The following is a 14,526-nucleotide window of genomic DNA, read 5'->3' as shown; positions in this document are numbered from 1 at the left end:
TAAGACTTTAAAAAAAAAGGAAGTGTAAGGTAATGAAGTTATCTGTCTCTTCCTATACTTTTTCCTCCAAAGTACCCGTTTCTGGAGCCAACATACATGGGGGGAGGGATAGCTCAGTGGTTTGAGCATTGGCCTGCTAAACCCAGGGTTGTGATTTTAATCCTTGAGGGAGCCACTTAGGGATCTGGGGCAAAATCAGTACTTGGTCCTGCTAGTAAAGGCAGGGGGCTGGACTTGATGACCTTTCAGGGTCCCTTCCAGTTCTATGAGATAATATATGGAGATATACCTATTTATTTATAGTTATACATAGGGTTAGACGGTTACCAGTCTGCATACAGGTTGTGTTTCCCTGCCCCCAAAAAGGCCTTCATGAGAAAAAAAAAAAATCATCAAATGCAGCAACCCAGGACTCAAGTGGAAACCTATCAGAAATAGTTACAGTACAAACAACAGATTATAAAAAAACTGTTAAAAGAACTAAGTATGCAGTGTTGCTGTAGCCATTGGTCCCAGGATGTTGTAGCAGTTGGGTCCTAGGAATTAGGAAGACAAGGTGGGTGAGGTAGTATCTTTTACAGGATCAGCTTCTGTTTGTGAGACAGATCTGTGTAAGCTCAAAAGCTTTTCTCTCACCAACAGTTGATCCAATAAAAGATATTACCTCACCTACCTTGTCTCTCTAAAAGGAACTAACTGTTTCACGTTCTAATGAGTTAGTATGTTAAATCAATGTTTTCAAATCTTCCCAAGTTTATGTATCTTGACAACATACTTTTAATTTAACAAGTTCATCCAGTCATCTATGGAAATAGTAGTCTCCAGAGATGCTTGATAATATTACATTAAGATTAAAGCATTAACCAGAAGAACAGGGCCTCACTAATGAAATTTACACACACAATACACAGAATTTTTGTAATCCAGTTGCACAGATTGCTGGTTGGAAGTAAGTCATATGTCCCTTTGAGACCTAGCACTGGGAAGCCACTCCAATGGCTAAGTACTCCCACTGCTGTCACCAAAGGAGCCCCTCATCTTATTGCCCATGGGGATGTTGAGATTGAGTCTGGATGCGGATACCTAGGACTGTGTACGTGATGGTATATTTAAATTACCAACTACCCCATGTTATTAGGAGCCCGGTAAATATACAGGAGATCAATATTTTACAATTTGAGCAAGACTGAACTATAGCATCCCACTTCTACAATATCAAGACAGATGTGTTGATCTGTTTACAGAAAGTTATTTTAAGCAGAAGATGACCCATTTCTGCCTTCTCCATCCCATTACCTCACATTGAGTACTCACCTCTCTTCTTGCCGTACTCTCCTCTGTTCCCGCTCTCTGGCAGCTTTTTCATCCTCTTTGTCTGGCCTGACAGGAATAATAGAGACTGTCTTAAACAACCATCAACAGACTCTGTTTGGCATTCACCAGGGTGTGGGCATCTAATTACGTTTTGTAACTTTCTAAAAGTGCTGTACAGTAGGGATTAGACTTTCAGATACTTGCTTTTTGCTCTTCTTTTTTCTGCAACAGCAGTAGCAGCAGATGCAGAGAGCAACAAGGATCACTCCTCCTACCACAGACATTGTGATGATCAAGGCTTCAAAGTTCACTGAGAGTCAAACAAAACATTTATAAGTACAAAAGCGTATGAAGATGTTAAGAAAGTGAGAATTACAATCTTGAGGTCTTTGAGTTATGACACAGAAGCCATTGTTTTCTGGAAGCTTAGTTGCGTTTAAAAAGTCAGAAATATTAGCTTGACCCATTTATTTCAATTTTTTTTTTTTTTCTCCTGTAGAAAGCAGTACAGATATTACAGTCAACGACAATCATCCCAAGCTGGAAGACTACCACAGTACAGGGGTGTTATACAATTAACTGATGCATAACTTAGGGCTGCCAACCCTCCAGGAATTTAAAGATTAATCTTTAACTAAAGATTATGTCATCCAACAAAACCTCCAGGAATATGGCCAACCAAAACTGGCAACCCTAGCATAACTGTACACTTTAGATACTAGCTATTACTGCACCTATCAAGAACTTGCAAAGACACTGATGTGTTCTGAGATGTTAGACAATGATTCCCGTGGAAATAATTACCAGCTAGTTGGTATGCTTGTAAGGTGAGGCAATTTAAATACAACTTGATATCAAAGTCATTCATGTTGCTATAACTTACTTGAAAAATTGCAATAGCACAAATTTTAAATTTATAATTTAGCTATAAATTCTAACAGCAGTTTTAAGCAGTCTTATTTCAGTCATACGACTGGTAGGGTGTCTTATTTAAGACGTTCTGTAAGCAGACAACAAAACCAACATTTTCCAGATCTCTATCATCCTGTCAGTTGCTCAAGGCAAATATAACTAGCTGAAAGCTCAGACTGATTGTTCAGATATGGTTTTTAGAAACTGGAATTTCATCAGCAGATTAAATCATTTAATGCAGGGGTTCTCAATTTTTTTTTCTTTCTGAGGTTCCCCCAAACATGCTAAAAAACTCCATGGTCCACCTGTGCCACAACTGGTTTTCTACTTATAAAAGCCAGGGCTGGCGTTAAGGGCAAGCAGTGCAATTGCCACAGGGCTCCCACGAAGCGAAGTTGCTCAGGCTTTGGCTTCAGCCCCCGGTGGCGGGGCTCAGGGCCCCGGGTTTCAGCTCCAGCGTTCTGCCCTGGGGCCCAGTGAGTCTAACACTGACCCTGCTTGGCGGACCGCCTGAAACCTGTTCGAGTCCCTCTCCCCCACCCCCCTCCCGGGGGGGCCCGGACCACTGGTTGAGAACCACTGATTTCATATGTTTCAATTAAATATCCCTCAAGACTAATTTAGCAGAAATATCCTTCTTATTTTTAATTCAGGCTAATTTCTTACTGATAGTCTTCCCAAGAACTCTGGACAATGCCATTTCAGAGATGGGCCAAGGAGACAGTGTACCACAAGCTGGCATTGAGCTCTAACATGCAAGCCCAGATCGGAGGTCCATTCGCTCACCTTTAAGTGTATTACCTAAAACAGGAGTAGACTTCAGTGGCAGAGCTTTTGGACCTAACTGAAATTGAAACACCTGCATGAAATTCACCCCTGCTCAGAACTCATCAAAAGTTAATATCAGTCACTGTTTGCCAGGCTCTGCCCTCATCGCCTTTTATTATACCCTCAAAGTTTGTAAGCCAGTGCTCGAGATATTATGGTTGTGATTCCATATCTGTATCAGGCAGGAAAGAGTCCATTTGCCTTTGTTTTTCCACTCTATGCTGTAAAGTTTTACTGTTTAACTATCCCCATCAGGAGTAAATGGAATTGGATGTACCACACCTACTACGCAACTGCCGAAGATCAGAGCTGTACAAATCAGACTCAGGAAGGGATACAATGTTTTGTCCCTTAATGCAAGTGATTAGAAGGTAGGGAACAGTCCTTGGAGAACACCCTGTTAGAATTTAGGAAAATTGTGTAAACATTTCTTTATTAGGATTCCCCGTATGCTTAGCATTTTATTCATGGCCAAGACAGACGCCTCCCACGAGGCTGGTGACAGCAGAAACCATTACACAACAAATGAGCACTATGTTCTAAAGGAGCAAAAAACATCTAACAAGGCATTTCAGTTCCTTCAAGGAAATTTAATGTAACAGCGAATAGCTCTTTACGTAACCACTACTAAAACATTAATAAAGGCAAAGGCTTATAAGACAAGAGACTCAGAGAGCAAACCTAGATCAGCCACGTTTGGGTTCACTGGGCAATGCAGAGGCAACGCATCTTTGTCTTTCTCCTCAAGACTGCTGCATGTGTGTAACTTCATTTATAGACTCAAGGCCAGAAGGGACTATTATGATCATCTAGTCTGCCCAGCATAGCATAGGTCAGAGAATTTCACCCCATAATTCCTCCATCTAACTCAAAAGATAGTTGAACTAGAGCATCTTTTAGACAGCTATCCAGGCTCATTTTAAAGAATGAATTCTGCTATGACCTTTAATGAAGAGATCCCTACCATATACTATGACACAAAAGGGAGGAGAAGCCATTCTTAAAGCTTGTACAGCTCCAAATACCTGCAGATGTGCCACATCATTCCCTTGGTTAAACAGGCCAGCCCAATGCATAAAGGGCAGGAAGAGAGGCTTGCACCCACAGGAACAGGAGGCTGAAATACTGTGGATCCCATATCAGACATATATAGTGGTTCAGGTAATATCTTTTATTGGACCAACTTCTGTTGGTTAAAGAGAATTTGTTCTAGAATATGGTCTTGTTCAGCCACAAATTACTGGGCTAAATGGGCAATCACAAAGTGAAGTTCTATGACTAGTGCTATACAGGAGGTCAAACCAGATACTAGTAAAGGTCTTTTCTGGCCTTAAAAAAAAAAAAAAAGTAAGTATAGATGGTATGTCACCATTCATCTTGCAATATTAGCTGTATGTCACTCTTCTGCTCTTCACAATGCAAGAGGACAATGTGGCCCCTGTTTCCAGATTGTAGCCTGTGGACCACCAGTAGTATAGCAAGCATTTGCTGATGTTCTACAGAGACCTGGTTCTTCTTGTTTCCGGCCCCTAAACCATATGAAGAAGTTACTATCACATTAAAGGCTTTCCAAATACTACTTTTCTATGTAGGTAGGTAGTCACATGAGTTATTCTATTGGCAGCAGAAAAGGAGGTGGTCCAGAACACACAGCATTAAGATGTGGTATTTGAGAACGCTTGATATAGCTAGGATCTCTGTTAAAACATAGTGGCATCACACTAGAGAAACTTGGGGAAAAGTTCCTTCTCTTACGTCCAGTGTACAAACAACAAAGGCTGTGGAATTGATAAGGTGCCACCCATTTTTAATTACTGTACATTTTCCACAAAATCACTAAGTAAAATCCACTTACCCCAGCAGACTCCCCAGCGTGCAGAACTCAACTCACAGAGAGAACGAGGAGGGAAAAGGTTTTTAACTGGATAATCCATGCATTTCTTGTTGCTGCTGCACCAGAGACACTGAAAGAGAAGCAAAGCAAGTGAGATGGAAGTGCAAGATTATTTGAGTGCAATGATACTATTAGGTAGCAAAGGCTATTCAAGCTAAGAGCATTGTGAAGAGCCAGGCAAGTTTACAAACTACAATGCATGACATGCTTTACCATATTCCAATATATTCAAGGGCACAGGGCTGATGAGAGTAATCTGTATTTGACTACAGATAGTTAAGGTGATTGCTATGGTTAAGTGTTAGGTTACATTGTGCTGGGGATATACAGAATAGCAGATTCCTGAGGCATGGTGAAAGCTCAATATCTGCACTTTTGAAAAAGAAGTTTGCAAGTCATGAATGTCATGCTTTGCTGCTGGTGTTTGTTGGTATGAAAGTGTGCCTCAACTAAGGCTGTCCAGAAACAAGCTTTTTAAATAGCTATGGGTTTATAATAGTTACAGTACATTTTTGTAAGATAAAAGGCTAAAATCTGCTTCCTATATGAAGGTTGTTGAATAAATAAGGGAGGAAACTTTGTAAACAAATGGAAATGTCGCTTTAAGTCAGGACTTAGACTTAGTTCGGCAAGTCAACTTTTAATATGCAACGTTTGTACTTTTCATCCCAAAGCAAATATGAGTGAAAGCAAGCCACTGATTTTCATACCAAACATAAGGGTGTTACAAAGCATTTTCCCTGGAGCCTACGGGGAATGTTATCATTAGAACCCTTAAAATGCAAATAATCAGTGTCAACAGTAGACAGTAATGCAAAGGCTTTCTGGACTACAAGGCTAAATAGTTTCATGAGCAAAGCATTCAATAACTATTACAGAACCAGGGAAATATGAAAGGTTAGTGTCCACCCTAGCTAATTTTTCTTTGATCAGATTCAGTGTCTTCACATACAGTACTCCCCCTCAACTATCACAAGATTAGGGGGAAGTAGTTCTTGAAGTTTCTCTACAGGTCTTGGCACAGCTCTTCGAAGCAGAAGTTTGTGGGAGTTGCTGTTGGAGATGCTGAAGCAAAGTGGAGATTTACAAGTTGTTTTTTAAAAGGACAAAAAAAGAGGCCTCAGGGTTGCTCACACTACCTCATAAAATGGGAGCCATACGCTCAGGATTACAGCAGCTGCAGTAGCTCCAGACATGAAAGGAATCAGGACTACGGGACAGAGCAATCATGGTACAGCGAACAGAAAGAGCACGCAGCAATGCATTCAGAAACCTGGAGATTAAGTAATGGGCTGTAATACTGGCCTAATTTCGGTTGTTGGGTTTAGTACGTGGATGCTGGTGGTTTATGCTATACATTAAGTCAGACTAAATGATCTGATGGTCCTTTCTGGCCTTAAACTCAGTGACTAAGTGCTCCTTTTTTATCTACAGCTTTGGGGGGGTTTTGTTAAGTAAGATGTCCACATACCTAGAGTAACTCTTAGTATAACATACATCCTCCCTTCCCCTGCATCCTTTACCCACCACTGTTGCATCTTGTCTTGTATTTAGATGAGCTCTTTGGCAAAGGAACTTGCCTTTTTTGTTTGTTGAGGTGAAGACCTAAGTGTGCTGGGTTCTTAACATTTATAGTGCAGGATAGACCAAATGAGCCAATGGAGCTGTGCCACCTATGCTTTTGGCCTATGGTAGCACTAGTATACCAGCAAAAACAACTATAGGACTTGGTCTGAGCCAATGTGGTTATGCTGGTAGTTTGAATTCTTGTGAAACAGGAAGCATGTGAGTGGGCAGTGTTTTACAGGTGCTTTGGGGAGGGAAGGGGATGTATGACTGTCCTCTTTTCCCCTAGCCCCAATGGAAGCACAGTGACTAGAAGTGGCATCATGGAGTTGCATGTTTTCTACAGTGTAGTCAAGGTCTAAAATGACAGTTTTAAAAACATCTGGAGCTGTAATATAGCCAGATCCTTGTCTGACAGAACCTTTAACTGAAGGTAAAATTTAGCCCTACAACTGGAACTTGAACAAGTTTGTTGACATTAAGGCCAAGGTTTGAAAAGTTTTCACAGCTACCACTCACACCAATACCTCCACCACCTCTACCCAAGACTACACCTATTTATACTGTTTGATGGGGAATGGAAGATATGGGAATCAAGTCTGTCCTGCCATCCACCTATCAAATCTAACCCAAATGTCATTCCAAAACACCCAGTTAGTAAATTCTGGGCACCAATTGGTATCTCCTCATATAGGAGCTAGCCAGTTAGTTGTACAATGCTTTCATAATTCTCCCTTGTAGAGAAAAAAAAATGCTGTGTTCAAGATAATTAACTATCGTGTTCTTGTTCAGTCTTACGATCCTAGAACAACGGGCAATACAGTTAAAGACTTGAGCACTCACAAGACTATCATCTGATTTGAGGCTGGTATGAGAAGTGTATCACATGAGGAGTTTAAGGAGAAGCTTATCAAAGATTTGATTACCAGTATCAGGAAATACTCAGGCACAGTGATGCAGGTTAGAATTACTGACCTCTCACATACTCCAGATAAATGAAGCTTTCTTGCTTTACCAGATATAATTAGTGATGGAAATTGATCGTAGGGCTGCATCAGGACTGGACTGTGACAGCAAAGTGAATTTTTCCAGCAGTTAACTGTATTGTAAAGAAGCTCTAAAGCTGATTTCCAGTGTAATCTAGATGAGTTGATTTTTATTGTTCTTTTATGCAATGCAAGTGTCAGCATTGTTATGCCCAGTGTTATTCTAAGCCTCTTGGGATATAGTATTTTAGGTTGATTTCCCACAATATCCTCAGCTCAAAAGCTGGGTTATATCAGAGAGGCAGTTTATTAGGCAGAGCGTGAGAACAACTGACCCATAACATTACTGGGGGTTAGGGGGGAAAACTCTCTTCATTGCTGTTTCAGTGACCTCTTAGGGTCTGTCTACAGTGCAGTGGGGAGGCAGGATGGCAGCACATGTAGGCGTACCTCCCTAGCTTCGATCGAGCTAGCTTGCTAAAAATAGCAGTGAAGTCACACCAGAACAGGTGGTGGTGTGGGCTAGTCACCTGACCACCCAAATATATAATCAGGGTCACAGGTGGGCTTGTGGCTAGTCTAAGCCACTGTACCTTCACTGCTACTTTTTAGTGAACTAGCCTGATGAAAGCTAGGATGGGTACACCTACAGGTGCTCTCATCACATCTCCTGACTGCAGTGTAGCCAGACCCTTAGCTGTTCATAAAGGAAGCACAACTCCTTCCAGAAAGAAATAAAGGATTTAAATTCATTATATGATATTATATTCTTCAGAACATGGAAGCCACAGGATGGCAGAGTAGTTCTGGTAAATCTCCATAATCCAGAGGTGGGGTTTAGAATAGTCTGCCTTTCATGAAAGCCAGGGGCAGAATCCCAGAAGCAAATAAACATTTTTCTTAAAAGAAAGTCAACATAATTGTCTCCCAGAGCACAGCTGAGTGGAACCTATGCATGCTGACCCAGTCACGTGTTAGGGGTATTAACCTTTGTCACCTGGAGGTCAGGTGACTGGAGCCTGGAAATAGGATTGAGTTTCTTCCCATCACTCCTCTGTCACCCCTTTATCAGAGGAGTTATCTTCTGGTGGGGGACTTTCCCTCTGTTTCCATCAAGTCAACTAAAATTGGTACTGGGCAAAACATGCTACATGTTGTGCACAACAAGGACTTTTCAGAGGTGTGACAAGCTTTCAACAGCAACTGAAGATGTTGGAGGGACTTCACAGGCTAAGGACACTACTGTTGCAGTCTCAATAGAAGTCTGGCTTGATCTAACTAAATAACCAGAGCCACACAAAAACAAAGCCAAGACAGTGCAATGAAGCCATGGTACTTTTCCATTATCCCCACTGATGCCACAAAGTTCTAGGCTAAATCTATATTGTGGAAGAAGCAGAAACCGGGCTGATGGATTGTAATCCTGAACTCCTTATTATAAAAGGATTAACAGATCCAGATTTCTATTTCTATTCCTATTCAAAGTTTGTAAAAAAGGTTATGTCAGTTTACTGGATCAAAAAAGAGAGAAGATTGTGTAAGTAGTGGAAGACATGACAGCTTTGAATTCAAAGCTATCCTTTTTATAAGACCTACAATTCCTGCATAGCCAGCTCAGCATCAATTGAGCATATTTTGAATACATAGGTTTGGCTTGGTTGGAACTTTATAGTAGACTAGATGCTGAAGAAAAAAAAAAAATCAAGCGTTAGAGTTTCAAGAGAAGATACAAGAGAGTGGAAGGCCCAGTTAGACTAAGGACTCAACTGTATTCTACTCAGAAATGTCCCAAATGGAAAGCTTGCAATGTGCCTTTCTAGGCATGAGGAATAAACTTGTTTTTGTGTTTACTGTTTCATTTAATAGAACACTGGAGGCTCTCTCAATTTCTCACTTTCCCACAGTTAGGGAACATTACAACTCTGAATTTGAGCTCAGAACTGACTGGTATAAGGGACAACTTCATACCTATAAATCTATGGTTTTCCCTAGCTTTAGAGCCACTAAGTTTCACCTATCTGCACCAACATCCACCTTCATCAGATAAGCAGGTACAAATTCAGAGACATGTTAACTCTGAATTTCTCAGCAAGCCAATTTAAAATCAGAGCCCTGACAGTAGACAGAGAAAAACCCACAATGTCATTAGAAGACATTTCAGGTGGAGGTCATCAAGGCCCACAGTCACTTTTAGGCCTTCCACAATTGTGGAAGGTTTGCTTCAGTAAGACTACCTCTATACTTGAATTAAAGAGCCAAAACTTTGGATTTTTCCTACCTTTAGAGCCAAACCTTCAAAACTGAGGTATTTGATAACTTTCCCTACCCGCATCTGAATTCCACTTGGGTCTAGGAGTGCTAGAGGAGAGACTCGATTTCCAGCATATCCTCAGATTGTTGTGATCTGTTCTCTCAATCCAGTCAGCCCACTGGAGAAGTGAGGCAGTTTGGCCAGCACGCACACAGTGGCAAAAGGAAAAGCAGGACTCCAAACAGGCCCTCAAAATACTGAAGGGGAGCAGCAGGTCATCCAAACAAGGCATGTGACAGAGAACATCAGACCCTGCAGGGGAAGGCAAGGTTCTTTAGGAACCCTTTCCAAAGGTTTGGATTCAACATTTAAAAACCAAACCAAACCACCACCACTGGTGCTTAGCACTTGCAGCTCCCTTTGTAGTCAGCTGGCATAGTGGCTGCTCCCCACGAGACAGATCTTTTCAGATGCTTTGCAAAACTCTGAACCTTTGACAGGTTGAAATAGCAAGTTCACTTACATAAAAGAAGTAGATATGTTTTTCTACTACTTACTGAGACATTTTTCAGGCACTCTTCACAAGTTTTGTTTGTGTATTGAAGACAAGCTGTGGAGAGGAAAAAGAGCCACATCAGTAGTTAGCTGGGCCCATACAAACAACATATTGAAAACAAACATTTAACTTTGCTGTATCCTCACAGCCAGGCACACACATATAGTTTCTAAAAAAACAAAAAAGCCTTGACAGACATTTTTGCTTGACTAGTTACTCTGTCAAGTGCAGCAATTTCTTGCCTTATTCCTGTGCACTAGTGCTTTGTCTCAGAAAACTGGAGAAGCAGAACCGTACCATCAGTATATTCCCACTCTATTCGTGTACATAACATCTATTTGTAGAGGCTCCTTTCCACATAATTATCACATGTTGTTGCAATTCCCTTGCCATTTGTGTAACACAATATAAATAGTTTGGGGGGAGACACAGTCTTGAAACTAGATAGCATTACTGCAAGCTTATTATGAAAAGTCTCTTCCACGCAGGCTCATTTTAGGGTGTCTAACGTTTAACTATAAAAACATGCAAGCTACCACAGATTTAGTCCAATGTTTTCAGTTAATGTTTTATTACTTAATTGTTGGGGAAGCAGGTTATGCCAGGTTCCAATTATCAGATTTGCAATTAAATAAAAGTTTTTTAAAACTCCACCAATTTTGCTCAGTCTCCCATTCACAGTGACCCTCTTGATGAAAAAAACAACTGAGCTGGTCTTCCTCTTGGTATGTGAGTAATTCCAAGCAGGAGGCTCAGAAACATTAGTTGCAGTTTTTAGTTTTCTTCAAATCCAAGCATGCAAAATCCTTCAAACTGCAACAAATCATGGTTTCTGACAAACACTCTTCACTACACTCTTCTGTTAATATTAAGCCCTGTTCACAGTAATCATATTCTGTTCTCTATAAAGGACAAAGCCAAACATAACTAAGGTGAAAATATGGAGAGAGCATGAATTGTTTCCTGACACTTATACACTCAGGTTTCAGAGTAGCAGCCGTGTTAGTCTGTATCCGCAAAAAGAAGAACAGGAGTACTTGTGGCACCTTAGAGACTAACAAATTTATTAGAGCATAAACTTTTGTGGACTACAGCCCACTTCTTCGGATGCATATAACTTATACACTCAGGGTAAATTGTCCCTGAACTGAAGGGCTTGTATACTTTATTGGTACAATACCTCAGTGGTTTTAGGTAGTTATAAAAAGGTTTATATGTTTTTGTCATTGTGTAGAAGCTTAAACATGCAATGTCTGCAGATTTTAATTTACGGAATGCATGTTCGCATCTTCAAAACACTGATTTTTCTTCCATATAACTTTGAGATGCTTATGGACAAGTTAACGCTACAAATCCTTCCCTCACATTGTAAACATGAAAATGGATGCGGTGATCTGCCAAAAGCAAGGAGGGTCCAACAGTATCCGTTTTTTAAATATCGCAAATTAAAATACAAACAGTTTGGTATACAAAATATCCATAAGCCTACATTTTAAAATGCCCATTTAAATCAAAGAGGAGGAAGAAAAATAGCCCAGACGTTAAGAACCATGTTTGCTGCGTTTACATATAATTTTGGTAGCCTTGCAACAAATGCTGGCTCTAGATCAGATGAACTTTTTCTTTATACATAAAGTTCTAAAACAAATATTCAGAACTTGATTTTTTAAATTAATGTTAAATATTTCACTTTGTTCAGTCAGAATTAGGTCATCCCCTACAAATGTTACCATTAGTGGGCTGAGCAACAGGTGTTCTCCTTTACCACGTTAGTTAATTTGTTCTAATAAAAACAAGTGATGTAGACATAGAATTCTCAAGAGGTGAAAAGTTGTCAGACGTTATGATTGAACCTGTGGGCTGGCTGGCCACTGCTCCCGCACCTTCATTTGGCCCCCATGCCTTAACTTAAACACGATAACTCATGCCCTACTCTTTCAGTCTCCCTGAGAGCCCAGGTCCATTTTCTTAGTGTGACGGGGAGTAGAGATGACCCATGGGGGAGGGAGGGAGGGGGAGAGAGGCAGAGTGAGGGCAGCCGGCTTCAGCAGTGTTACTGAGCATGCTCAGTCCATGTGAGCATGCTCAGTACAAGCCAAGCAGCAAATCTGGAGGGGGAACGTGACCCTGCATGCCCCACCCTCCACACAGCACCTCTGGTTCCCAGATGAAGTCCAGCTCAATCTCAGTTGGACAGAAATAATTTCTATTTACAAGAGATGACAGGGTCCTGCTGTGGCTCCTAAACAGACCACAGAAACATATACAGAAGGCTGTTCTTTGGGGATTGCGGTGGCCAGAGTACAGCCCCTGGAGCTGCTCAAACTTACTTTGGAGCTGGACTAGTCCTGGGCAGCTCCCAAAATTCAGCAGTGCAAAAATGGTATAAATCCATCTTTACTCTCTCCATCAGCTGTGACAAGCTCAACATGGCTTCCTGTCAATCAAGGACTGCTTAGCCCTGAGTTACAAAGTCTCCGATAAGCAGTATATTCTTGCACACTTAATATGCCAATTTTCTCAGTTCCTCATTTCTGGGCCTGACTGGCTCCCAACTCTCCCCTTCCCCAATCCCCAGCTGGACTGCAAAGAGGAAGTGTGCTCTCCCAGCCTCCCTTTCACATCCCTGCTCCTAAGAGCCTTCAACTCTGATACTATGGTGAGAGTCATACAAGAGCTTGTCTACACAGGGAGTCATTCAGGAACAGCTATTCCTGAATAAACTTCATGCATAAACAAGTGCCAAGTATCTAGATAGTTAGCCTCTTCCTTGTCCCACTTAGTATAGTGTATGAACACTGCCACTCCTTCCCCCAACACACACTTTCATAATTCCCCTGCCAACTACCTCCTAGAGCAGTGGTGCAACCCAGAATCTACCCTGTTCCTTCCCCAAAGCCCAGCCCCACTCACTCCATCTGCCTCCCTTCTCCTCCCCTCCCCCCCCACTGCTCACCCTCCTACTCACTTTCACCGGGCTGGGTTGAGGTTTGGGGTGTGTGTGCAGGCTCTGGGCTGAGGCAGAGGAGTTCGCAGTATGGGAGGGGCTTTGGGCTGAGCCTGGGGCAGGCAGTTGGGGTGCAGGAGGGGTTGAGGGGTGCAAGTTCTGGGAGGGAGTTTGGGTGCAGGAGGCGGCTCCGGGCTAGGGCAGAGTGTTGGGGTGCAGGAGGGGGTACAGAGTGCTGACTCTGGGAGGAGGGTCAGAGCTGGGGTTCGGGGTGCAGGAGCGGGTTTGGGATGTGGGCTCTGGGAGCGGGGTCAGGGCTGGGGTGTGGCCTTATCTCCGGCAGCTCCCGGTCGGTGGTGCAGCTTGGCTGCCGCTAAGGCAGGCTCCCTGCCTACCCCGGCCCCACGCCACTCCTGGAAGGGGCCCCTGCCGCCCCTGGGGGAGAAGCGGGGGGCACATGGCTCTGTGTGCTGCCCTCTCTGCAAGCACCACCCCTGCAGTTCCATTGGCCACAGCTCCCCGTTCCCGGCCAATGGGAGCTGCAGGGGCGGTGCTTGCAGGCAGGAGCCCCCTGGGGCCATGCTGGCCACTTCTTGAAGCGGCCTGGGGCCAGGGAGCCTGCCTTAGTGGCAGCCCTGCTGTACCACCAGAGATCACAATCGACTGGGACATCCTCTAGGATGGACCAGCCGATCGCGATTGACTGGTTGGTGACTGCTGTCCTAGAGGATGCCGATTCCTCCATATTATGGAGTGGCAGTAACTACTCTAGTGAAGGTTGATTATGCATTATGTGTATGTATTTAGAATGTGAACTCCTCATTATGTCTGTAAAGACATACTTTGGGAGCACGGAGAATTGAGAAGCCAGCATACAGATGCTTGTGACAAGAGCCTTTCATTCAAAATGTTCATAAAACACACTGGAATCACTAATGAGAAAGGCATCACTCCTCTGACCTATAAGGTAAAAGATTCCTTACTGCCTTCTTCTGAGAAGAAGACTTCTCTCAGTTGGAGGTCAGAGGAGTTTTAACTCATCTGTATGCATTGACAGACAAACCTTAAAGAGGGAAGGAGTACAGCAGTATGGCCAGCCTTGCAAAGACGAGGTGGCAGCTGGGAACTAGCTAGGCAACAGCATCAGGAAGCGAGGTCACATTTAAATTCATACCATGTGAGTCGATTGCTACCTCTAGGGCAGTGGTTCTCAACCTGCAGCCCAATCAGCACAGAGCTGCGGCCCATGTGATATCCTCAGGGCCATACAGG

The 14,526-nt window shown here is 42.7% G+C and overlaps 1 protein-coding gene across 2 annotated transcripts in view; it reads right to left on the bottom strand.

The window, feature by feature from the left end:
- Nucleotides 1-14,526, bottom strand: part of PTTG1IP (PTTG1 interacting protein) — a 29,443-nt gene that overhangs the window by 4,457 nt on the left and 10,460 nt on the right. For both annotated transcript variants that reach the window (XM_005308626.4, XM_065556206.1), the window contains 4 exons: nt 10,309-10,361; nt 4,910-5,018; nt 1,519-1,624; nt 1,315-1,380 (listed from right to left, as the gene is read on the bottom strand). In XM_005308626.4, coding sequence (XP_005308683.1) covers nt 1,315-1,380; nt 1,519-1,624; nt 4,910-5,018; nt 10,309-10,361 — 334 coding nt within the window. The remainder of the gene's footprint in view (nt 1-1,314; nt 1,381-1,518; nt 1,625-4,909; nt 5,019-10,308; nt 10,362-14,526) is intronic.

This window comes from Chrysemys picta, chromosome 9, assembly GCF_011386835.1.
Source record: "Chrysemys picta bellii isolate R12L10 chromosome 9, ASM1138683v2, whole genome shotgun sequence".
Lineage (NCBI taxonomy): Eukaryota > Metazoa > Chordata > Testudines > Emydidae > Chrysemys > Chrysemys picta.
The sequence above is the reverse complement of the archived record's forward strand: the minus strand, read 5'-3'. Positions and strand labels throughout refer to the sequence as shown.